Source organism: Aedes aegypti, chromosome 3, assembly GCF_002204515.2.
Source record: "Aedes aegypti strain LVP_AGWG chromosome 3, AaegL5.0 Primary Assembly, whole genome shotgun sequence".
NCBI classification, from domain to species: Eukaryota; Metazoa; Arthropoda; class Insecta; order Diptera; family Culicidae; genus Aedes; species Aedes aegypti.
Genome location: NC_035109.1, coordinates 353,878,941 through 353,903,248, shown reverse-complemented (window position 1 = coordinate 353,903,248; position 24,308 = coordinate 353,878,941). Strand labels below are relative to the sequence as shown.

At 38.3% G+C, this 24,308-nt stretch overlaps 1 protein-coding gene across 1 annotated transcript; it reads right to left on the bottom strand.

The window, feature by feature from the left end:
* Nucleotides 1–5,303: 5,303 nt before the first annotated feature.
* LOC5574695 lies at nucleotides 5,304–8,265 on the bottom strand. Its single transcript, XM_001661547.2, has one exon. The coding sequence runs from the start codon at nucleotides 8,202–8,204 to the stop codon at nucleotides 5,466–5,468; it is 2,739 nt and encodes a 912-aa protein (XP_001661597.2). The 5' UTR covers nucleotides 8,205–8,265; the 3' UTR covers nucleotides 5,304–5,465.
* Nucleotides 8,266–24,308: the final 16,043 nt, after the last annotated feature.

The window sequence follows — 24,308 nt, the reverse complement described above, 5'->3', positions numbered from 1 at the left end:
GTGACTTTCGTCGACTACACCGACAAATGGGAAATGGCAATTTCATCTCACGTTGCGGTATGAATGTGGTTAATGAATGGTGATTCATTAGATTTGTTTCAAACTAGTGGACATGGAAGAACTAAGAAGTTTTAGTTTAGATGCGATGACAAAGTTAAGCTGCAATGAAAATAAAATCGTTTTGAAATACTTGGAAACTACGGTCGGAAATGCTATGGTTCAAGAGATTGTTCAGCTTTTCCTGATAGTCAGAGCTGCGGATCATTTTTATACTCTTATCTTATATTTATACACATATTTAAAGGAGTATATGTATTAAGCATCTTCTTAGTTACTTTTTTAATTAATTATGATTCGTGGTTAACGGCTAACCAGCCGAGTGGAAGTTTGAAAACTACCGTTAAACTAAATATTACATATATTTTGAAATTGCATTAAATGGGCAAATCGATGTGAAATTGAGCATGAGCATGAGCATAGATGACCGTAGAATTCGTAGTTGCTACTCCGTGATTGACCAGAACAATCGAAGTTGCACAGGAAATTAATAAATGGGGCTTGGGATTAGCTAACCATTCTTCAATGTGCACAAATCGAGAGCTCACATATTAAAAGTAAATAACGGAGCCGGCCACGTCCTTACGGTCATCGGGAAGGGAAGGAATGTTAGTTAGTCAACCGTTGTTACTAGAGACCGAGTTTACCTCTGCATCTCCACAGTTGTCATGGAAAGGATATTGGGTTAGTGGGATAGGGTAAAGATCTGGGAGTCACCAATGGTCGGTCATATGCGATCCATTATATAATCACGCCTAATCGGAATCGCGAAACAATTCGATTATTGCATTGTACGCCGAACAAGTGTTCATCACTCGCCCACGCAAGAACAAGCGACGCGATCAATAGATCAAACACTACTAACAATCCGTGGTGCTCTTTCATTTCACTACGCGAACAACGCGCGACATGTTTGATCCTGCCCTCATCGCCCGCTCCCGCAGGAGCAAGCTTCAAAGTCGAAGGATCAAATCAAACACAACCTTGGGCAAATTTATCTGAAAATTGCGAAAAAGTTTCACGTCTTCTCGGTGAGAATCGAACTCACGACTCTCTGTTCACTAGATAAAGCGCGTTACCCATACGCCACTAGAGAACTCATGGACGCAGAAGTTAACCAATCCAAGTCCAATCTTTTATTACGGAATGAAAGCTAAGGATGACTAAAACTTTCATAATATACTTTATTGATTAAATATGCTACATCATGGATTCATGATATGAGTTTACGAATTGTTGTTAGTTTGATTATGATTTCATAATATAGAAAAGTGATTCATTTGAGTTCGAAATTTGTTTTTCCTTATATTCCATAGTGAACCTTATGGTAATCTTATTTTATACTTATGGTTCATTTTCAAAAGGTAGTTGTAAGGATTCTTTAAGTTTATTTGGCTGAGTGTGACACAGCTCCTACTTTTTATGTTTTAGTTGTGATAATTCGTTGATAAAATATGCGGGGAACATGGCCCAATACGCACTGATAGGGTAAAATGGCTCGACCTATTGAATCATTACTAAAACGATTGCATGTTTGACAAACGATGTTAAAATATGTTACTACCGTTTTGATTCATATTACGGACACTTAAGGCTTCCGTGAAGTACAACTAATCACTACACATATAAATTGAATCGTTCTGTTCAAAACTTTTGCGTAATCAAGCCTTGCAAATAACAAATTTTGAATGCTAGATGAAGATTTGGATTCCACACCTTTAATTCACTTTAAGGTGAAGATGAATCGAAGCCAAACTCGTAATTTTCAAGAGCATGGATCTGGAGAACCAAACATCCGTTTAAGCTGAAAACTTAATCGATTGGTCACTAGCTGGTGGTAACCAATCGATTAGGTTTTCAGCTCAAACCGATGTTTGATTCTCCAGATCCATGCTCTTGAAAATTTGAACTTTGGCTTCGATTCATCTTCACCTTAATCATTAACAATGTTCGGCCTCTTCATGATTTTTATTCCGGACACAACCACACTTTCGCATCATATTCCGGACACTTTGAATTCCGAACAGCTCTTGAAATACACAATCAGAATAATCGAATCATTAATTAAACGCACTAAGCCGTTAGAAAGACGTCAAAACTAGTTGAACATTGACAATTTTCATTGGTTGCTATGTAAAATGTTCATAAAAATCATCTTTAAAATTGGGAACTTTTTGTCGGCGCATTTTGAAACATTTCGAGTGAAATCTTTCCCATACAAAGTAGAGTGTCCGGAATTTGAAGCTGTCTGAGATTCGAATCAAAACGGTACAAGCCTTGGAGGACAACTGATATATTTTCCTTACATTGCCCGGTGAAATGCAAAAACATTCTTCGATGATTGCAAAAACAAATAAGCGTTTCCATGCAACAGAGCAAACTTATGGAGGCGCTTGGCGGCTGACTCTTTGTTCGCTATACCACGAAATGGCGTTTTACTCCACCCATTCGGTCATTTCGAATCACCTCCATTTTCCAACAAATTTTTCGGCACGATATTGCTCAAATTTAAGGAAAGTATTCATGGCGGTAGCTAGCAAATATTGCATAGTAACTTCTGGAACTTCGAATGGCCTTAGATGTTATTTTTTTTTTTTGCGAAAAATCGACAGAAATGCTTAAGAAGGCATTTACCCATTTACTTATTGAAACCCTAAGGCGGCATCCACAAATTACGTAACGCTCTAGGGGGAGGGGGGGAGTAGGCTTAAGCGTTACGGCTCATTCAAAAATTCAAAAATTTTCATACAAAAAGCGTTACGGAGGGGGGGGAGGGGGTCAAAAATTTCCAATTTTAGCGTTACGTAATAAATGGATGCCACCTAACGGTGTGAATCACGAAACATTACTTACTTTGACGTAAAAAAGATATAGGGATAATTCAAATATTACGTAACGCAAAATTTGCCAATTGTAGACCCCCTCCCTCCCCCACGTAACACCCTTTGTATGAAAAATTTAAAATTTTTGTATGGACCGTAACACAACGGAAGACTTCCTCCCTCCTCCTGTTGCGTTATGTAATATTTGAACGATCCCATTGTGCCATTGTGAAAATTAAGTCGCTTCTAAGATTTTGTTCGTTTCAAATTCCTTATTTTGCGATCGTTATTTTCATTCTCGATGCTACATCTGTCAGTATTTAATTGAAGCAGCTTGAACGTTGGGTTTTGATAATTTTGCATACCCATAGGCGATTAAGGTGAAGATGAATCGAAGCCAAACCTCAAATTTTCAAGAGCACGGATCTGGAAAACCGAACATCCGTTTTAGCTGAAAACTTAATCTATTTGTCACTCGCTGGTGGTGACCAATCGATAAGGTTTTCAGCTCAAACGGATGTTTGGTTCTCCAGATCCGTGCTCTTGAAAATTTGAGGTTTGGCTTCGATTCATCTTCACCTTAATAGGAATCCCATGAACTAAGGGGCTGCCCATTAATTACGTTAGACAATTTTGGCGGTATTTAGACCCCCCTCTCTCCATAGTAAGATTTTTTGTATGAAAATGAAATTGAAATTGGGTAGACAATCTTCGTCGTCAAATGGAAGAAAAACTGAACGATGAAACTGAAAAAGAATCAGCGTTAAATGATTGTTTGCTGCACACATAAAAAATATGGATTACGATGAAGTTTCACAACAATCTCGACAGCTGAAGGTTCGGTGAAAAAAAAACCTTATAATCTGTACACAGAAAAAAATCCGTTCTCGTATCCGTGAACAGCAGACGTGAACTTGTCAACAAGCAAAAATACACCGTGTACTAGATCATGTTTTTGTGTAAACATGATGGTAGTTCATGGGGTATTATTTTTGACAGTTCACGTTTTCCAGAAGTCTTTTTTGAGCGTGTAAAATCATTGAACAAAATCATTAAGAAATACTGGAAAATGGTCCAACCGGGAATCGAACTCCTGACTCACCGATCAGGAAGCAGACTTGCTACTAACGATTCATTGTAGTTCGCAGACGTAATTCTACACATTTTCATTATAAACTTTCTCGAATTTCACTTTTAGAACGTTCAATTGATTGAGTCGGTATAAAAAAAAGTAATCGAGAATAATTCTTTTTTTTTGAAAGATTTACAGTCCGACAAATTTCTCATAAATTATAATATTCCTTGAAAACGTTCAAAAATCTTGAAATTACTATTACTTTTGATTTCCCCTATGAAATATTTTCAAGTTCAGGGAGAGGATGGTAAGCAGCGTCCATTTATTCTCTACCATAAATCGTTTTGTCTGAAAAAATGAAAATTGTTTAATGAGCCGTAATGCTTGAACTACTCCCCCAATCTGTAGAGCGTTACGCGCCCTAGCCCTCCCTGTACGTGAACTAAGACTCAGGCTTACAAAAGCAAATTTGAGCTTGAGCTTGCTTGAGCTTGATTGGTCGCCCGTGAATGCTACTCTCTTTAAAATAATGGAAATTACTGTGGACGTAATTCATAGTATGACTGAATGACACATGATGTAAATGATAAAACGACACAAAAATGTGTCCTTGAAGATGTATTGAACAAAAACTGTACTTTTACACGTTAATTGGCACAAAAACGATGGCACTATGAACGGAGTTTCCAGAATCAGACGCTATGGTGTTTGAAATGTGACATAAATGCATGTCATTCGGCTCGCTTCTTTTATGTGCATCCAAAAGACGTAAAATCACATGATTTTTTCGGAATGTGTACTCCAGTATCGCCAAATCAGCTGCACTTACATAAGGAACCAACCGAATGATTGCTTGGGACTAGCAGACACCCTCAGTGTATAAGTGCTGGTGATCTTCTATTTTTAGGCAACAATGGCGCCTGCCACATCAGAATGCAGACCAATGTGGGGAAGGAAATAATGTTGCACTTATACTGGCCCTCTGTAGACCGTGGAGTCTGCATCTACGCCAGTTCATGAGGAAGTGTATGGATTGGTGGAAAGGCATGGCAGAGAGGTTTGCTGTTGTGCCTATGTATCAGGCGTATGTATCAGGCGTAAGGGAAGGCATGCGCGTGGAAGAATGGAAACGTTAGGGAATGAATAGTTTGAGTGTGATAGATTAAGAATGGAAGACAGAAGCAAGTGAGAGATATACAACTACTAAGTACGAGGAAAGGGACGGGCCTGGGATTGAACCCATGACCTTCTGCTTATGGAGCAGAAGCGGTAGCCATTAGACCACCAATCGCGTCTTACTTAGGCTTACAAAAGCAAATTCACCTGAAAGTGAATATAATAAACACAAATTAGATTGTTAAATAAATGTATTTGAAATAAGAATGTTTGATCTTTGAACGAAATTTCGACTGATGCTTACATTATTTGCCTGATTTTTTTTAAGTATTTTTCTTAACTCAATCACATGCCGAAAAGCTTATCAGGCTCCATTATATTCACCCCCCTTGACTCTAAACCGGCTGCAGTACACAAGTTTCGGCATCCCCCGGTAGACACTGCTGTATTTCCGGTACGAAAATCTCACCACAAGGGCACGCTTCCACGGTGGCAACTCCTCCCGTACAGGCGATGAACAAATCACAATAGTTCAAATGCGGTATGAATCCATCTTCTTGGTCACTACAGACTTGTTCGAATGATACGCAAGACGCAGCACTTCCAGGGACGCACATGTCTCTGTCGGCGTTGTATATTTCGCCTCGTTGGCAGGGCACGACATGTGGCATTTCCGAGATGCACGATACGAACATATCACATCTTACTGGATGAGGAATGTGCTCGTTCGGTCGGAAGAGGCAAATGTGAGGATAAGCCGCACAGGTGAGCTCGTTGCCAGGAACGCAATCGATAAATCGAGGTCGCATAACCGTTCCATCCTGACATGAATCCAAACTTCCCACACCATTTGAACAAGTGACAAACTCATTACACTGCGTTTGATCGGGTATCGGGAAACGTCCTTGGGCTCGGCCATCACACATTTCCTCCTTTGGAATGAACTCACATGTGTCCAGAAAACCTGGAGTGCAGACCTGCATATTTGGGTGCAGAATTAGTCCTGAAGAGCAAGGTCGCATGCTCGTTAGTCCATCACGACACTCGATGTACAAATCGCAGAAATTTGGATGTGATATTATCTGATTTGCAATAGCTCCGCAGACCAATTGCCAAGATTCGCACGAGTCGCGATCACCAATGACGCAAACTCCATCGATGAATACCATACCACGAGTGCAAGAGTCGACCGAAGCCTGACCAGAATCACATCTCATGTAGAGGTGACATTCGGAAGGATGCGGAATAATTTGTTGCTCGACTCCTATACACCTATCCAGATACAGTTCGCAAGTATCCCGATTACCGGCGACACATTGAATTGTTCCGGGCTGCAATATTGTTCCTTCACGACAATTTTCAACACTGAGTTGGCCTTCCTGGCATCGCACAAACTGTGAACAATCGTAGGGATGTGGGTAGATTACAGTTCCTTCACGATTGTTACACATTCCGTCAATTGGTGTAAACTGGCACGTATCGCTGTTACCAGGAACGCAGAATTGCATATCGGGACGAAGAATTTCTCCCCATGGACACTGGTGTACCGACGTGATTCCATTGGTACAGATCATGAACAAATCACATCGATTGGGATGCGGAATCACTCCATCCGGTCGATCTATACAATATTCTACCAAGTGATCGCACGTCTCTGTATTACCGGGGACGCATTGTGATTGTGATGAATCGAAGATGAGTCCTTCAGGGCACGAATTCAAATCTACCTGCCCCGATCGACATTCAATATACAAATGACATCTGGATGGGTGCGGAATAATGCCATCTGGTCGTCCTCGACAGAGATCAACGTAAAGCTCACAGGTTTCCGTATTACCGGCAACGCATTGAATGGTTCCTCGTTCTATGACCATGTATGGAGGGCAGGAGTTTATGTTCAGATTACCTTCTTCACAACGTATGTACTGATCACATCGATCAGGATGGGGATAGATAACCCCATGGCGTCCATTACACATTTCGTCTATCTCAGCAGCTTCACATGTTTCTTCAGTGCCAGGCACGCAAAACTGCATATCTGGTCGAAGTATTTCGTTCGCCGGACACTGGAAGACGCTCGCTTGTCCGTTTTGACACCAAATGAACCATCCGCAATAGTTTGGATGCTCTATTACGTATCTATCTGGACGTCCTGTACAAACTCCGTCCATTAACTCGCACGTATCTGAATTACCTGCCACGCAAATTGGTACTTCTGGTCGAAGAATCTGTCCTGTAGGACAATCGTGCACGGACGAGCTACCACCGTTGCAGGCAATATATTGATTGCACCGATCTGGATGCGGTACGATTCCATCAGGTCTGCCAACGCAAGCTTCTTCTGGTCTACTTGGGACACAAGTGTCTTGATCACCGGGCACACAGAACTGAATGTCTGGCCGGAATATTTCATTTGGCCCGCAGGTCATGAGTATCGCATCACTACCATCACATCTCATAAAAAGATCACATAACTCCGGATGTGGATGTAGTGTATTAGGTTGGTCGCTGCAAATGCCTTCCGAGGACTGACATGTCTGTAAACTTCCGATCACACATTCTACGCCACCCTCTTCAAATATCATTCCTCTGTCGCAGTTCATGACAGTGCTGCGCTCATCAACACATTCAACAAATTTGCCACACCCCTCTGGATGGGGAATCACTCCGTCTGGCATTCCCATACAAAACACATCTCCCGGTTGACAAGTGTCTCTATCTCCGAACACACAAGAACCCTTCTCTTGAAGCCATATTTCATTCTCCAAGCACTCGATCAACGATGCCCTTCCACGTTGACAGAAGATAAACTTTCCGCAATCCTCTTCATATTCAAACACTCCATATGAAACGTTGGCACAGATCAGCTCCAACTCTGGGTTTATTTCCCGTCCACAATCTTCCCATTCTCCGGGAACGCACTCCGAAATGCTTTCGTCAAAGACGAATCCTTCATTACATTGATACAGGAACGCTTCCTCGAAGGCACATGACACATACATGAAGCACAGCCGCGGATCCGGATGTGGAAAAATACCAGCAATGACTCCGTGGCAGAAGTTCTCCAGCTGCGCAGAAGTGGCCGGAATTGTGAAGGCTATTGCTACCACTGCGAGTAGCGTTGGGTATATCATCTCTTTACCGTTTTTCACTTTTGCTCGTTCGATTCGATACTGAGCCGATTATTTGGGAACGACATAGCTTAAGTATAATCGTAGGATGTTTACTACGGTTGAGCAGCGAGATAAGCCGTTATCTAAGCGCATTTTGGCAATTGATTAGTCGTATCTCAATGAGATGTAATTTGCTTATAACGTTGTCGGAACTACCGCTGGTCAAATTAACAAGCAACAGAATGACACGGCTTATCGGAGCAGCTGTCCGGAACATTTCCTAACGCGGTTGTCGAATAGTAGGGTGGGTGCTGTTTGAAACTATATGAGTACTTAAACTTTAAATTTTTATCATTCTTCTGAAAAAAAAATTATATGTTTTACTTCTAAGCTGCCCGCCACTTAGCTATGCAAACAGCAGGCGTAAGAAACCTTCATTCTGAGCAATTCTTCACTTTTCCCATGCAAATTTTCATTGACTGATCTTGACGGGGTTAGTAGTCTAATGGCTACCGCTTCTGTTTCATAAGCAGAAGGTCATGGGTCTCTTTCCTCGTACTTTGGTGTTGCATAATCAATTCCTCCCGCTTCCCCTCATTGGTCTGCATTTTGACGCGACAGGCGCCATTGTTGCCTAAAAATGGAAGATTACCAGCACTTATGAACTGAGGGTGTGTCTATTAAGGCGAAGTAGGCCGTCATTGAAATTTGTACGCGTCGTTGATGATTGTTGCTATTTCATCTCAGATTTCGAATCGAAGAAAATCAGTTGGTTTTGCACTGACACTGCTGAAAAAGTATCAGCATACTTTATGTATGTTAGCGCGTACAGTGATACTTTTTCAAGTCAATATAAACTATCAAGGCTGAGTTTTATCACTTTGAAATGCAACCTGAAAAGTCATCATTGTTGCCAAATTGAATGACGGGCTACTTAGCCTTAAACCCAAGCAATTATCTGATTTGTTCCTTGTGTAAGTGCAGCTGTTCTGGTGAAACTGGAGTAGCAACCACGGCGGCCAATCAATCTCAAGCAAACTTTCGTTGACTTATTTTATTTCATTTGATTGGTCAACCACTACCTAGTCTGGATTTTTTTTTCTTTGGCTTCTGATAGTATAAAAGTGTAAAAGATCTAATCATGAGAACGCTATGCATGAAACATATACATTAGACCTGTTCACTTTTTCTAAGGTACCCTTGCCACATCAAAATCTGAACTTATTTATCAAAACAAGTTATCTGTCCAAAAATGAGCCAATTCGGGGAAGTTTTAAAGGTGTATCAAATTGATTTTGTGGTTTTTTAGACCTTTCCACCGAAATGCGTTCCTGACCCCAAAAATATCATTGAAAATGATTCGAAAATACCACTAGCATTTTGCTAACACAATGACCTATCACTTTGCCGAAGACACAAAGGTGTTTTGACCGCTTCTACATTATGCTTTTAACGTAATTATTCAAAATATCTCGAAAAAAGCCATATATATTTCAAGTTTATCATATACATTCCGATAAACATCTTATTATATTTTGTATCCAATTTAACTGTCTATTTCATCTTAGTGTTACGAACATATCGTTCATCCATCATTATCATGTGGGAATTGATTTTCATTGAGAAATAATTAAAAGTGTATCACTCTATACCCTAAAAACTCATAGGGTTGCCGACACGAATACACTCTATGAAAACCACAGTTACCCATGATTTAGACGTCATATCTTTGGACCCTACAGTCCATCATCATCGACTTAAAGTAGAGTTGATGGTAAGGTTTGGGCATTATAATCAGAAGATCCACGGTCCAAGTAAAGTAATCTTTTTTTTTACATGACCACAGTAATCGTAGCATATCATAACTAATTAGTGAACGAACATACATTACCAGTGGTATTTTGGTATTTTGAGTAATACACACCTCTATGACAATGTTCCAAATTAGGTCAAATAATTACAAACGTTGGCTTGATTAGTATGAAAAAAAAAAGAAAAAAAAAGAACAGTTCTTGAACTAGAATGGATCTTCTGATCCCCAGGCCCAAACCTTACCATCCAATCTATTTTGAGCCGATGGAGGTCGATTCTCTGTAGGGTTCAAAGATATGACGTCTAAATCATGGGTTACTGCGGTTTTCATACAGTGCATTCGTGTTGGCAACCCTATGAGAATTTAGGGTATAGAGTGATACACTTTCTATTATTTCACACTGAAAACCAATTCCTACATAAAAATGATGTATCAACGATATGCTCAGATTATTTAGAAGAAATAGATAGTTGAATTGGATAAAAAATGTAATAAGATTTTTAACGGAATTTATATGACAAACTGTAAAAATATATGGCTTTTAACGAGATTTCTGGACTAATTACGTTAAAAGCATAATGAAGAAGCGGTCAAAAAACCCTTGTGTCTTCGGCAAATTGATAGGCCTTTCTGTTAGCAAAAGGCTAGTGGTATTTTCAAATCATGCTCAAAGTAATTATGGGGTTTCATTATGGCATTCCGATAGAACGGTCCGAAAAATCACAAAATCCATTTGATACACCTCTAAAACTTTATCGAATTGGCTCATTTTTGGACAGATAACTTGTTTTGATAAATAAGTTTAGAATTTGATGTGGCACGGATAATCGGAGAACTTTTTTTTAAAAAGTGGACAGGTCTAATATACATAAGGTACAGTGGGGGAAGTGTATTAACCTTCGATACCAGTGGATCATCCTTATTAAATCCGTTTTGATTCATATTACGGACAGCTTTTAATTCTGGACACTCCACTTTGTATGGGAAACATTTCACACAAAATGTTCTCACTTTCAAGGCTCGTATTAACAAGCATTCTCCATAGACATCTATGAAAATTTATAATGCCCAACTTCTTTAGGCGTCTCTCTAGTGGTTTAACTATTCAATTTGATGATTTGACTTTTCTATTTATGATTTGTTTGACCTGTCCGGAATCCGAATCAACGTGTCCGGACTATGAGGCAAAAGTAAGGAAGCGTCCGGAATAAGAATCATGTAAAGTCCCCACATTTCTATTTATTTAAAATTATTCATGTTTTGGAATCGAAATCTTCACTCACCATTCGAAAGTTTAGAGGTTTGAAGGTTCGATAACATGGAGGAATCGTACGGAGTGATTTATTGTACATGCTTATTTGTGAGTTATACTTCACTGAGGCCTTAAGTGTCCGTAATATGAATCAAAACGGTATTTGCTCTTTGATTTGATGATGCAATTTAGCTGTAAATTTCATCGCATAGGTGGCGATGAGATGCAAACTTTTTTGTTTCATTTTTGTCTTGAGCTATAGTGTCTTAAGTTAAGTTGTAGAATGTGTTTAAATATGACAAATTATCAGAGACGTCAAAGTGCTAGGACTTCAAGTAACAAACACGTCAATTTTCGTCTGCTGTACCAACATATCTTAATTCAAAATTCAAAAAGTTGAAAAAAAAAACTATTAATGACAAGCACCATTATTATAAGTCTATGAGAAATTGTGTAGAGTTATGTACGTAAACAGATATAGATGGATTCTCATGTTTTGACATTTGACATTTGAAATCTCCATAAATCAATCATTTCTCGAATATAAATAAGCATATTTCGAACAAAATTTAATGAATTGCATACACAATATAGGGCGTTGCACCTCTAGGCATTAAATATTATCGTAAAACAGGGCTAGATACTTTTGATTCCGAAAGCTACTTTGGATACTCACGTTTTGAATTCATCTGCACTAAACATTTTGATCTGTACTTATAATGTTGTGTCTTTAGATCTTAAATTTCCCAATATATGCTGTACAACCCGTTGTTGGGAGAGTAATAAAATTATCGAATCTTTATTTGGCATCTAAAGTGTTATGTATAATTTTTTTTCTTGAATAATTGATCAATGCCACAATGGTCGGAAAAATATCGACCTAAACTATTTAAGCGCTTCAATCGATGAATAAAGTATTCCGAATATGCTTCTTCTTCTTCTTCTTCTTCTTGGCATTAACGTCTCCACTGGGACAGAGCCGGCCACTCAGCTAAGTGTTCCAAGAGCACTTCCACAGTAAGGGTATGCGATATGAGTATTTTCCATGACGATACGAAACGAAACGATATGCGGAATTTTCGAAACTGTTCGTAGCGAAACGAAACGAATAATTGAAATATTCCGTAAAACCGATACGGAATTCAAATCCTCACGAAATGTTTCGAAACGACACGAAATTTTTCTGAATATTCCGCGAAATTTTTTGTGCAGTGATAATTTACACATACACGTTGGGTGATTTCTTAAATTTTTGAAAAAAATCTTTCAATTTGCCAGAAAATCGTTTGTTTTATAACCCATCGGGCTCAAAATATTTTTAAATGTTACGTGCATCTTACTACTAAACTTCAGTCGATTTGAGTGACAGATATGTTCTATGACGATGAGAACAGTCGAAAATACCCAAGTGAATTACCATATTCCCACCATAATTTGCGTCCCTAGGGTGTAATCTTGCGCACTCATTAAAAATTTTGTAAAAAAATGTGATTGTATTTATTACAATTTTAATTTCATGAAACTATGAAAAAATCAAACGAAGAAATTGTTTACCGCTGCGCAAAATCAGTTGCGTAAATGGTATTAAGCCAAACCATGCTGAGGGTGACAGGTTTGAATCCCGGTTCCGGTTGGGATCTTTTCGAGTTGGAAACTTTTCTGACTTTCAAGGACAAACCTACATGTCTTGTTTGATAAACCTTATGTCTTGTTTGATAAAAGCTCGTTCACAAATTTCATAACGATCATGGTGAGTAGATGCTCTTAAATTGCTACAATAATGAAGTGGATCGAAAAGTAGTCGCAAACATTGATACCAATATTAAAAATGTTGAGTTAATCCCAAAAGGAATTTAACTTTTAGAAATGCCTTACAATGTATCAAAAAATCTTGCAGTGGTGATGTTATTTTCCTTGAGAGAACGTAAATAAGAGTGAATGTGAAGTCGATAAGTACTCATAAGAACTCTGAGGAACAGGATCTATCCCAGTTAGAACATAAGGCCAAAGAAGAAGACAAGTAGGAGACGGAGTAATTACCGGAATAATTTCTGTTGTTTTTGCGGAAGTATTAAATTAAATTAAATTTCGAGGAGCCCCTGAATTATACTCATACTAATTAAAACCAATCGAGATAAATTTGGAAGAATTGCAAGTGTAATAAATTGCAAGAGATATTCCTGGAGGAACTAAACAAGGACTTCCTGGTCGAGTTCAATAAGAAGTTTCTATTCAAATTCCTGAAAAATGGTGATGATTGCTTGGAGGTATCACTCTCTAAATGGCTGGAAGAATAAATGAAAAAAACTGGCGGAAAGAAATTTCTTACAGTAATCCATGTGAAAATTATTGGAGGTATTTCTGATGATTTTCTTGAGCAAATACGGGAGAAATGATCTGTGAAGGAATTTCTGGAAGACTTCTGTGAGAATTGGATTTTTGAGTAGTTTTGAGATTATGTCATTTTAAGATTCTCGGTTTAAAACTGACTAGGGGAAAAGCACATATTTTCAACCTACAAGAATTCTGAGCCAATTTAACAAATTATGAATGGTTTGAAAACTAGTGCTGGGTCAAGAATTAGTGCTTTTCCTCTACAAAATCAAATAATCAATAAATTGGGAGCCTCGAACGTATTTAAAAAATATATCGAAAATTCTGAAAAAAAAAGTTCTAATTTTGGACAACAGAGCATTGAAAAATTGCGAATTAGATTGAAAAGTTCATCCAATTGATTTCTCGCTGTTCAGATGTGCCAAAAAATCCGAAAAAGTACTGTTGTGCTTTTCTATTTCAAAATACCCTAAATACCTCAACAAACTTGGACCTAAATCCGGAACCATCATCAAATTCAAAATAATTAATGCATGAATAAAAAAATATAATTTGTAATTTTTCCTTAAAAATAATCGTCAAAATCGATCAAAACTATTGAATTTCGAAACTTTGATGTCGGTACCCAGTACTTTAAAAGTTATGATCAATGCCTTGCGGTATATTGCATCCGATACTTGTAATAATAAGTGGTCAATATAAAACAACCCCAATTTTGACGTTAACTACGTCTTACGGCAATATACTGGGTGTCAATTGAAAATCTAAAATTTTGCGACCGTCACGAAATTATGAAAGATTTTGAACGCTAATAACTCAGTCATTTATCTATAGATTTTAAAAATTTTCCCACCAATCGGTCGGAAATGTATACAGCAATTTTCTCGAATGGAGAAAACTATTGAATATCGACAATAAACTATTGAAAATTTGGAAAATGTCGACCCCTTTCTTACGCAACCAATCACGTGCAAGCAGTTTTCCACGCTTCTTTTGCGTTCCGCTTCGCACTATAAAAGCAGACCGATTCCTGCTTCTTCGCTCATTCTTCTTTTTGCCGTCAGACTGTGAACATGGTCAGCGAGCAAGTCTCGAGTGCCTTTCGCATTCTCAGCTCAGTTTTCAATGGAACGCGAATGGAACAACAACACGCCGCCACGACTGAAGCCGCTTGTTGAAGCGCACATCGCCATCGCCACCGCAAAGCTCATCGGGCGAGGAGGATTTGTACCAGTGCGCCGTCAAAATGTGTCAGTGTTACGCAAATTCAACATTTCAATCGGCCCTTTCCAGAGCCAACAAATGTGTTTTAAAGAGTTGATTGTGTAATATTACTTAATTTGTTCGAGATGGCTGAAGAAAATCGACCAAAGCCGCTTGTTGAAGCGCACATCGTCATCAGCACCGAAAATCTCACCGGGCGAGGAGGATTGCAACCAGTGCGCCGTCAAAATGTGTCAGTGTTACGCAAATTCAACATTTCAATCGGCCCTTTCCAGAGCCAACAAATGTGTTTTAAAGAGTTGATTGTGTAATATTCTTCAATTTGTTCGAGATGGCTGAAGAAAATCGACCAAAGCCGCAAAAATGTGTCCGTGTTACGCAAATTCAACAATTCAATCAGCTCTTTCCGGAGCCAACAAATGTGTTTTAAAGAGTTAATTGTGTAATATTCCCTAAAGTGTTTACCACATACTTGCTATAATTTCTTAATTCATCTCATAGCAGCATACAATAATTGATTTATTACGAATAATTGACAATACGGCAATTTGAGGATGTTTCCGAAGACGCTGCTGCAGTGCCGTCGGGATGCAATAACAGCATAATGCTAATCTTGTAATTCCCTTACCCAGACATCAGTTTCATATAGCCTATTTCCCAGATAAGAAAACGAAGAATTTGAAAGGAGGAGCATCACCTGCTATTCTAAGGGTATAAAGCATCCCTTCTTCGTTGAATTCGGTTTCATTCTGTTTTCGCTTTCGAGCTGGTAAGAGCTCCTGCAAACCGGCTCAGCTCCTCGCTACCAGAGGCAAGCTGATTGTACGAGATGGCTGAAGAAAATCGACCGAAGCCGCTTGTTGAAGCGCACATCGTCATCCGCACCGCAAATCTCATCGGGCGAGGAGGATTGCAACCAGTGCGCCGTCAAAGTGTGTCCGTGTTACGCAAATTCAACAACTCAATCGGCCCTTTTCAGAGCCAACAAATGTGTTTTAAAGAGTTGATTGTGTAATATTCCTTAATTTGTTCGAGATGGCTGAAGAAAATCGACCAAAGCCGCTTGTTGAAGCGCACATCGTCATCAGCACCGAAAATCTCACCGGGCGAGGAGGATTGCAACCAGTGCGCCGTCAAAGTGTGTCCGTGTTACGCAAATTCAACAACTCAATCGGCACTTTTCAGAGCCAACAAATGTGTTTTAAAGAGTTGATTGTGTAATATTCTTTAATTTGTTCGAGATGGCTGAAGAAAATCGACCAAAGCCGTCAAAATGTGTCCGTGTTACGCAAATTCAACAATTCAATCGGCCCTTTCCGGAGCCAACAAATGTGTTGACGTTAACTACGTCTTACGGCAATATACTGGGTGTCAATTGAAAATCTAAAATTTTGCGACCGTCACGAAATTATGAAAGATTTTGAACGCTAATAACTCAGTCATTTATCTATAGATTTTAAAAATTTTCCCACCAATTGGTCGGAAATGTATACAGCAATTTTCTCGAATGGAGAAAACTATTGAATATCGACAATAAACTATTGAAAATTTGGAAAATGTCGACCCCTTTCTTACGCAACCAATCACGTGCAAGCAGTTTTCCACGCTTCTTTTGCGTTCCGCTTCGCACTATAAAACCAGACCGATTCCTGCTTCTTCGCTCATTCTTCTTTTTGCCGTCAGACTGTGAACATGGTCAGCGAGCAAGTCTCGAGTGCCTTTCGCATTCTCAGCTCAGTTTTCAATGGAACGCGAATGGAACAACAACACGCCGCCACGACTGAAGCCGCTTGTTGAAGCGCACATCGCCATCGCCACCGCAAAGCTCATCGGGCGAGGAGGATTTGTACCAGTGCGCCGTCAAAATGTGTCAGTGTTACGCAAATTCAACATTTCAATCGGCCCTTTCCAGAGCCAACAAATGTGTTTTAAAGAGTTGATTGTGTAATATTCCTTAATTTGTTCGAGATGGCTGAAGAAAATCGACCAAAGCCGCTTGTTGAAGCGCACATCGTCATCAGCACCGAAAATCTCACCGGGCGAGGAGGATTGCTACCAGTGCGCCGTCAAAATGTGTCCGTGTTACGCAAATTCAACAATTCAATCGGCACTTTTCAGAGCCAACAAATGTGTTTTAAAGAGTTGATTGTGTAATATTCTTTAATTTGTTCGAGATGGCTGAAGAAAATCGACCAAAGCCGCCAAAATGTGTCCGTGTTACGCAAATTCAACAATTCAATCGGCCTTTTCCGGAGCCAACAAATGTGTTTTAAAGAGTTAATTGTGTAATATTCCCTAATGTGTTTACCACATACTTGCTATAATTTCTTAATTCATCTCATAGCAGCATACAATAATTGATTTATTACGAATAATTGACAATACGGCAATTTGAGGATGTTTCCGAAGACGCTGCTGCAGTGCCGTCGGGATGCAATAACAGCATAATGCTAATCTTGTAATTCCCTTACCCAGACATCAGTTTCATATAGCCTATTTCCCAGATAAGAAAACGAAGAATTTGAAAGGAGGAGCATCACCTGCTATTCTAAGAGTATAAAGCATCCCTTCTTCGTTGAATTCGGTTTCATTCTGTTTTCGCTTTCGAGCTGGTAAGAGCTCCTGCAAACCTGCTCAGCTCCTCGCTACCAGAGGCAAGCTGTGTGTACGAGATGGCTGAAGAAAATCGACCGAAGCCGCTTGTTGAAGCGCACATCGTCATCGGCACCGAAAATCTCACCGGGCGTGGAGGATTGCAACCATTGCGCCGTCAAAGTGTGTCCGTGTTACGCAAATTCAACAATTCAATCGGCCCTTTTCAGAGCCAACAAATGTATTTTAAAGAGTTGATTGTGTAATATTCCTTAATTTGTTCGAGATGGCTGAAGAAAATCGACTAAAGCCGCCGAAATGTGTCCGTGTTACGCAAATTCAACAATTCAATCGGCCCTTTCCAGAGCCAACAAATGTGTTTTAAAGAGTTGATTTGTAATATTACTTAATTTGTTCGAGATAGCTGTAGAAAATCGACCAAAGCCGCTTGTTGAAGCGCACATCGTCATCAGCACCGAAAATCTCACCGGGCGAGGAGGATTGCTACCAGTGCGCCGTCAAAGTGTGTCCGTGTTACGCAAATTCAACAATTCAATCGGCACTTTTCAGAGCCAACAAATGTGTTTTAAAGAGTTGATTGTGTAATATTCTTTAATTTGTTCGAGATGGCTGAAGAAAATCGACCAAAGCCGCCAAAATGTGTCCGTGTTACGCAAATTCAACAATTCAATCGGCTCTTTCCGGAGCCAACAAATGTGTTTTAAAGAGTTAATTGTGAAATATTCCCTAATGTGTTTATCACATACTTGCTATAATTTCTTAATTCATCTCATAGCAGCATACAATAATTGATTTATTACGAATAATTGACAATACGGCAATTTGAGGATGTTTCCGAAGACGCTGCTGCAGTGCCGTCGGGATGCAATAACAGCATAATGCTAATCTTGTAATTCCCTTACCCAGACATCAGTTTCATATAGCCTATTTCCCAGATAAGAAAACGAAGAATTTGAAAGGAGGAGCATCACCTGCTATTCTAAGGGTATAAAGCATCCCTTCTTCGATGAAGTCGGTTTCATTCTGTTTTCGCTTTCGAGCTGGTAAGAGCTCCTGCAAACCTGCTCAGCTCCTCGCTACCAGAGGCAAGCTGATTGTACGAGATGGCAGAAGAAAATCGACCAAAGCCGCTTGTTAAAGCGCACATCGTCATCCGCTCCGCAAATCTCATCGGGCGAGAAGGATTGCAACCAGTGTGCCGTCAAAATGTGTCTGTGTTACGCAAATTCAACAATTCAATCGGCACTTTTCAGAGCCAACAAATGTGTTTAAAGAGTTGATTGTGTAATATTCTTTAATTTGTTCGAGATGGCTGAAGAAAATCGACCAAAGCCGCCAATATGTGCCCGTGTTACGCAAATTCAACAATTCAATCGGCTCTTTCCGGAGCCAACAAATGTGTTTTAAAGAGTTAATTGTGTAATATTCCCTAATGTGTTTACCACATACTTGCTATAATTTCTTAATTCATCTCATAGCAGCATACAATAATTGATTTATTACGAATAATTGACAATACGGCAATTTGAGGATGTTTCCGAGGACGCTGCTGCTGTGCCGTTGGGTTGCAATATATTTTCTATTGTTAAGGAATGATTCAAATATTACGTAACGCAAAATTTTATTTTAAACATATATCTTTTCTAAATTCACAAACCATTACATTCTGAATTATAACTAAAGGAAGGTTGCAATTATGACATTTGACTATAATACAAATGCAGCAAATTAAATGGCGTAGTTAACGTCATGCGGTCGTGTCTTGTACACAACCCCCACTGATTTTTTTTTTTGATTTCGAATCGTGCAGAAAATATGTCACGCTATAACAGGGAGATGCGTGAACAAACCTAGGTGAAAATGAATCGAGGGCTAACCTCAACATTTCAAGAGTACAAATCTAAATAACAAATGATTTGTCGTAAAATGCTGTTATCGATTTATATCGTGAATTCTGATAGGCGTGAATACATCATGGATCGCATCACTGGCCATAGATGACTCCCAGATCCTTACCTTATCCAACTAATCCAATATCCTTTCCCTGACAACTGTAGAGATTCACAAGATTCTTCGGTCTCTAGTGACAATGGTTGTCCAACTCTCAATCCTTTTCTTACCCGATGACCGTTAGGACGTGGCCAGCGCCGCTATTGACTTTAAAAAATGTAAGCTCTCGATATGTGCACATTGAGATTGGCAAGCTAACCGCTAGCCTCATTCATAAACCTCTGTGCGACTTCGATTGTATAGTAGCAACTACAAATTGTACAGTCATCTGTTCTCATGCTCATGCTCAACATTGAGGACTCTTGTCCCGCTAGAATATTGCGAAAAGGCTTTTTTACATTTGTGTGGGCGATATACTACAAAGAAGTAGAAGCGTGTGCTCTGCTGTTTTTGTTCGAAATTAAACTTGAAATTTCGCAAAATTCCGTTTTATTCCGTTTGTTTTCAATTTTCCGCGGAAATATTTTAGAATTGGACGAAACGAAACGAAATCGTAAAATAAAAATTCCGCTTGTATGAATTCCGTAGAATTCCGCGGAATTTCGTTTCGAAGCGTGTTTGATGGAATCATTCGGTATTTCGCATACCCTTATTCCACAGTTATAAACTGAGAGCTTTTTTTGCCTAAATTGCCATTTTTGCATTTGTATATCGTGTGGCAGGTACGATGATACTCTATGCCCAGGGAAGTCAAGGAAATTTCCATTACGAAAAGATCCTGGACCGACCGGGAATCGAACCCAGATACCTTCAGCATGGCTTTGCTTTGTAGCCGCGGACGCTAACCACTCGGCTAAGGAAGGCCCCATATCCGAATATGCTATTTTGTTGTTTTTATGGTTTCAAAAGGGAGTATTAACATAAAACGTAAATATTTTCTCCTATTTTTAAACGCTCTTTTATTAGAAATGCAATTTAATTTTGTTTGTATATGATCGAAATGGATTAACATATGTATGAAGAGTGCCCAAATATTTTTTAAATGAACTTAGTTTAAAAATATCGGTAAAATATAGGTTAAATTTTGAATAATTAAAATAGCTCTAACTTGAACATCAGCAAATTTCTGCAAAAAAATAACGTTTGTTGCAAGTGTAATATTGAATAGTACTAAAACTTCAACCAAATATGTTTTCTATCTTCATGCTCGAGAGGAATGTTGAACCATAAGCTTTCAGATAGTGTGAAATATTGAGAAAATATATCATGCTGAAAATAAGTATTTTGTACTTTTTTCTAATACCACATTTTTCAATTTTTGACATTAGCCAATATGACAGCATAAAGGTTAATGAAATTTAAATTCTTGTTGAACTTCAATCTACACACAAAAATCACGTGATTTACGTTTTTTTGGGATGTACATAGAAGAAGTGAGCTGAATGACGGAAATTTGTGTCGAATTTCATATACGTTAATGTCTGATTCGGGAAATGTCGATCACAGTTTCATCGTTTTCGTATCATTTAACATGTGAAATTACATTTTTGGTCCAATACATCTTCAATGACACGTTTGGTGTCGTTCCATCACTTACATCATGTCATGCAAACGATTCTACCCCATTACCCCGAATCCCATTACCCCGAATGTCATTTACCCGAACGCCATTACCCCGAATTCCAAAACCCCGAACTACCCATCACCCCGAATGACATTATCCCGAATCCCAATATCATGGGGAAATGCCATCAATATCATCATGTCAAGATAATTGTAAATTCGGGGAAATATAGGCTGTCCCAGAAAGTATGGGCACGACTTTGATAACGAGAATCATATAGTAGCATGGTAGTAGGTCCAACAACACATCAGATTGCTTCGCGTCAGGTGTTCCCAAAGAATCTTCCTGCTTTCGCAGGTTATCCACAGGATTGGCCACTTTTTATCAGGTTTATATAGGTCTATTTTTTCAAACAAATTAATGCTTTAATATTTTTGTATTTTTCCTTGGGGCATTTTAAACGCAACCTGTAAAAATTTTGTTTGATAAAATAACCTGTTTTATTGAAATTTTTGATTATAGAAAATCTAGCCAGCACAGACCCTACTTTTGTGTTTTGTTGGAACTTTACTAGTAATGAATATTTTTATCAATATCTTTCGATATGGTGAGTTCAAGTTCATTGTATCTAAGGTGTTCCGCAAGAATTTCTGTTTAAAATTTTATTTGGCTTTGCTAGGAAACATTTGACAAAACCGTAGAATTCTAAAAAATCGCTACATTGTCTCTACATATAAGATAATTTCACTAAATCATAGATTTTCAGGTATTTTCAATATTGACAATAATAATTTATTTCAAATGTACTTATGTCAAATATCTATACTTTTGGATAGACAACAAAAATTTAAGATTTTTACATGTTTTGACGGATATACAAGGACTTGGTTTTGACCCTGCTAAAAATCGACCACAGCTGAAACTGGATTAGTAGTTTCTCTTCAAGTTTAATATACTTAAGTTTATAATTTCCAATAAAATAAGTGATAGTCTGACTATTTATCGTATCGGCAATGATAAATATATTTTTTCAGATTTTTATTGTACCGGGGTAACATTGATCAGTTTTTGGGATATTTCCACTTTTTTTTTTATTTGAGAACGCAAGTGTCGTAGGTTTAATATTTTTAAAACAAGTACTGGCAGCCACCGCTCGGGATCATATACTGTATTTTGGTTTTCAAAAGATTTAAGTATGTTTAAATAAATGTTCAAAGTGATTTTTTGATTTAGCTGATATGGGGTATCATTGATCACCCATGTGAAAAAACGATCGGTAATATTGAAAATGTCGTTGCTTACTTAAATAATGGCCCCTGAAGCTGAATATGGAGATCAAACTCAAGTCATTTATATTTTGAGTTATTTCAAAAATAAAAACAGTTTGAACCGCGGAATACGCCTAAAGGTAGGCAATTCCCTAAGGAAATTCTGCATTCTTAATAGAAGTTCGTTAATGTTGCTTAATTTAATACATTTGTGAAACATTTGACAACGGAATCGTTTTTAGCGATGTCATTTTTAGTGACAACCGCATTTTCCTTGCTTATACTATTTGCAGAACACATGTGAGACATGAATCTTTAGTAGTGTCATCCATAATGTTAAAAGTCATTGATTCAAAAAGTTTACAAATTTACACATGAACGAAACGCAATTTGCACAAAAACCTCAATATTTATTAGCAAATGAATGTAAAAAAGAGAGATACCATTCATACTTTGAAAATTGTCCATCAATAAATGATGATTCGAACTTCTTACGAGAAGGGTCATACCGATCAATGTTACGCTGATCAATGTTACCCAGGATTACGGTACGTACTTTATGACCTAGCACAATTTTTTTTACAACAAAGTCGCTCAAATATGACGCCCAAAATTCACAATCTTCTCTTTATAAGTGCAAAAATGAAATGAGAGAAAATAGGATTTTTATCTGCACTAGTTTCTGAATGGCAGTATGGTGAAGTCGTGTCCATACTTTCTGGGACACCCTATAGCATTCGGGTGATGGAATTCGGGGTGTTGGTATTCGGGGAAATGGCATTCGGGGTAATGGGGTAGAATCCATGCAAACATGCAAAAATCTCACATACCTATATGAATATATGGATATTAGGCATCAAATGTTCTCTAAAATAGCTCAGATATAAAGCGTCATGCCGTAAGCCGGGAGCAATTGACCACTGGGGCGAATTTGATCAGGTCCGTATCAAAACACATTTCCTCCCATGGATGCTTAAGGTTTCATTGGCGCCACAGACATTCCATGTTTTCTAGTTTATAGATGACTAATGATGATTTTGAACTATTTCATTTTTATACGGGTTAGTTCTGCATAGAAATATTCACACTTTTCGAAGGTGTAAGCAATACAGTTGGAAATGTCGTTGCTAAACAATCTACTGATGCTATACCTACATGGCATCTTTGAATGTTTAAAATGTTGTGTACGCTTGAGTATGAACTACTGAACTCATTTTTGATATCTTACAGCATATAGTATAGTTTTTTGCTCATAAATCCGTTTATTCTCAAATAATGTACTTATTTTAAGGGTAATTGCCTACATTTAGGCGTATTAGGCAGATTTTAATTTTTTTGATTTTGCTATAAAATGATTAAACATTTAAGTTGTAAGAATTTCGGTCTCATTTTCAGATTCATGAGACCCAAATTTAGTAGATAGGGAGAATTTCTATTCTTCAACCTGCTTCGTTATGTGGTGGTCGATTTCGCCCCAGTGTGTCGTTTTATTTTATTTATTTTTCATATTAAAACTATTTTTATGATATGTTATATATCATTTCATGAAAAGTCGATTACATATACTGATAAAGATCAAAAGAGTACTGATTTTATTGAAATTTATTTGACAATATTTGGATTCCGAAGGATAACACAACAAAAAGTTGTAAAAATGTGATCAATTTGCCCCCGGATTACGGTACTTATAGTTTTCATATTTGCATTCGTTTTGCTTTACTGATTACTAGAAATTATATTATTTTGTTTAGTATGCTGTGAATCCCACATTACCAATTGCAAATCATTTTTTTTAGCACCTACAAATGATGGGTATATGTACTTTTGTTCGATTAGACAATACACGCAGCTAATCCTTGCCAAAAGCGTTACAACCGTTACGTTTGCCAGCCTTTACAACAGCACCTTGTATCACTGTATCCTGCGACACAAAATGGAAGTTCATGCAACAATTCAACCCCCGAAGGACTACAATCGTATAAACCATCCAAAAATGGAGGGGATTGCTCGTTCGCACGAAATCCTACTGCAGTTTGCTATAAAATTTTCATCGGTACAACTGGAATCTCAGCTCTTGTACCATCCTTATACTCGTTCTCTTTCTCCA

Excerpts from the sequence above, each read along its gene's own strand:
- LOC5574695 (XM_001661547.2), bottom strand. The coding sequence starts at position 8,204 with ATGATATACCCAACGCTACTCGCAGTGGTAGCAATAGCCTTCACAATT.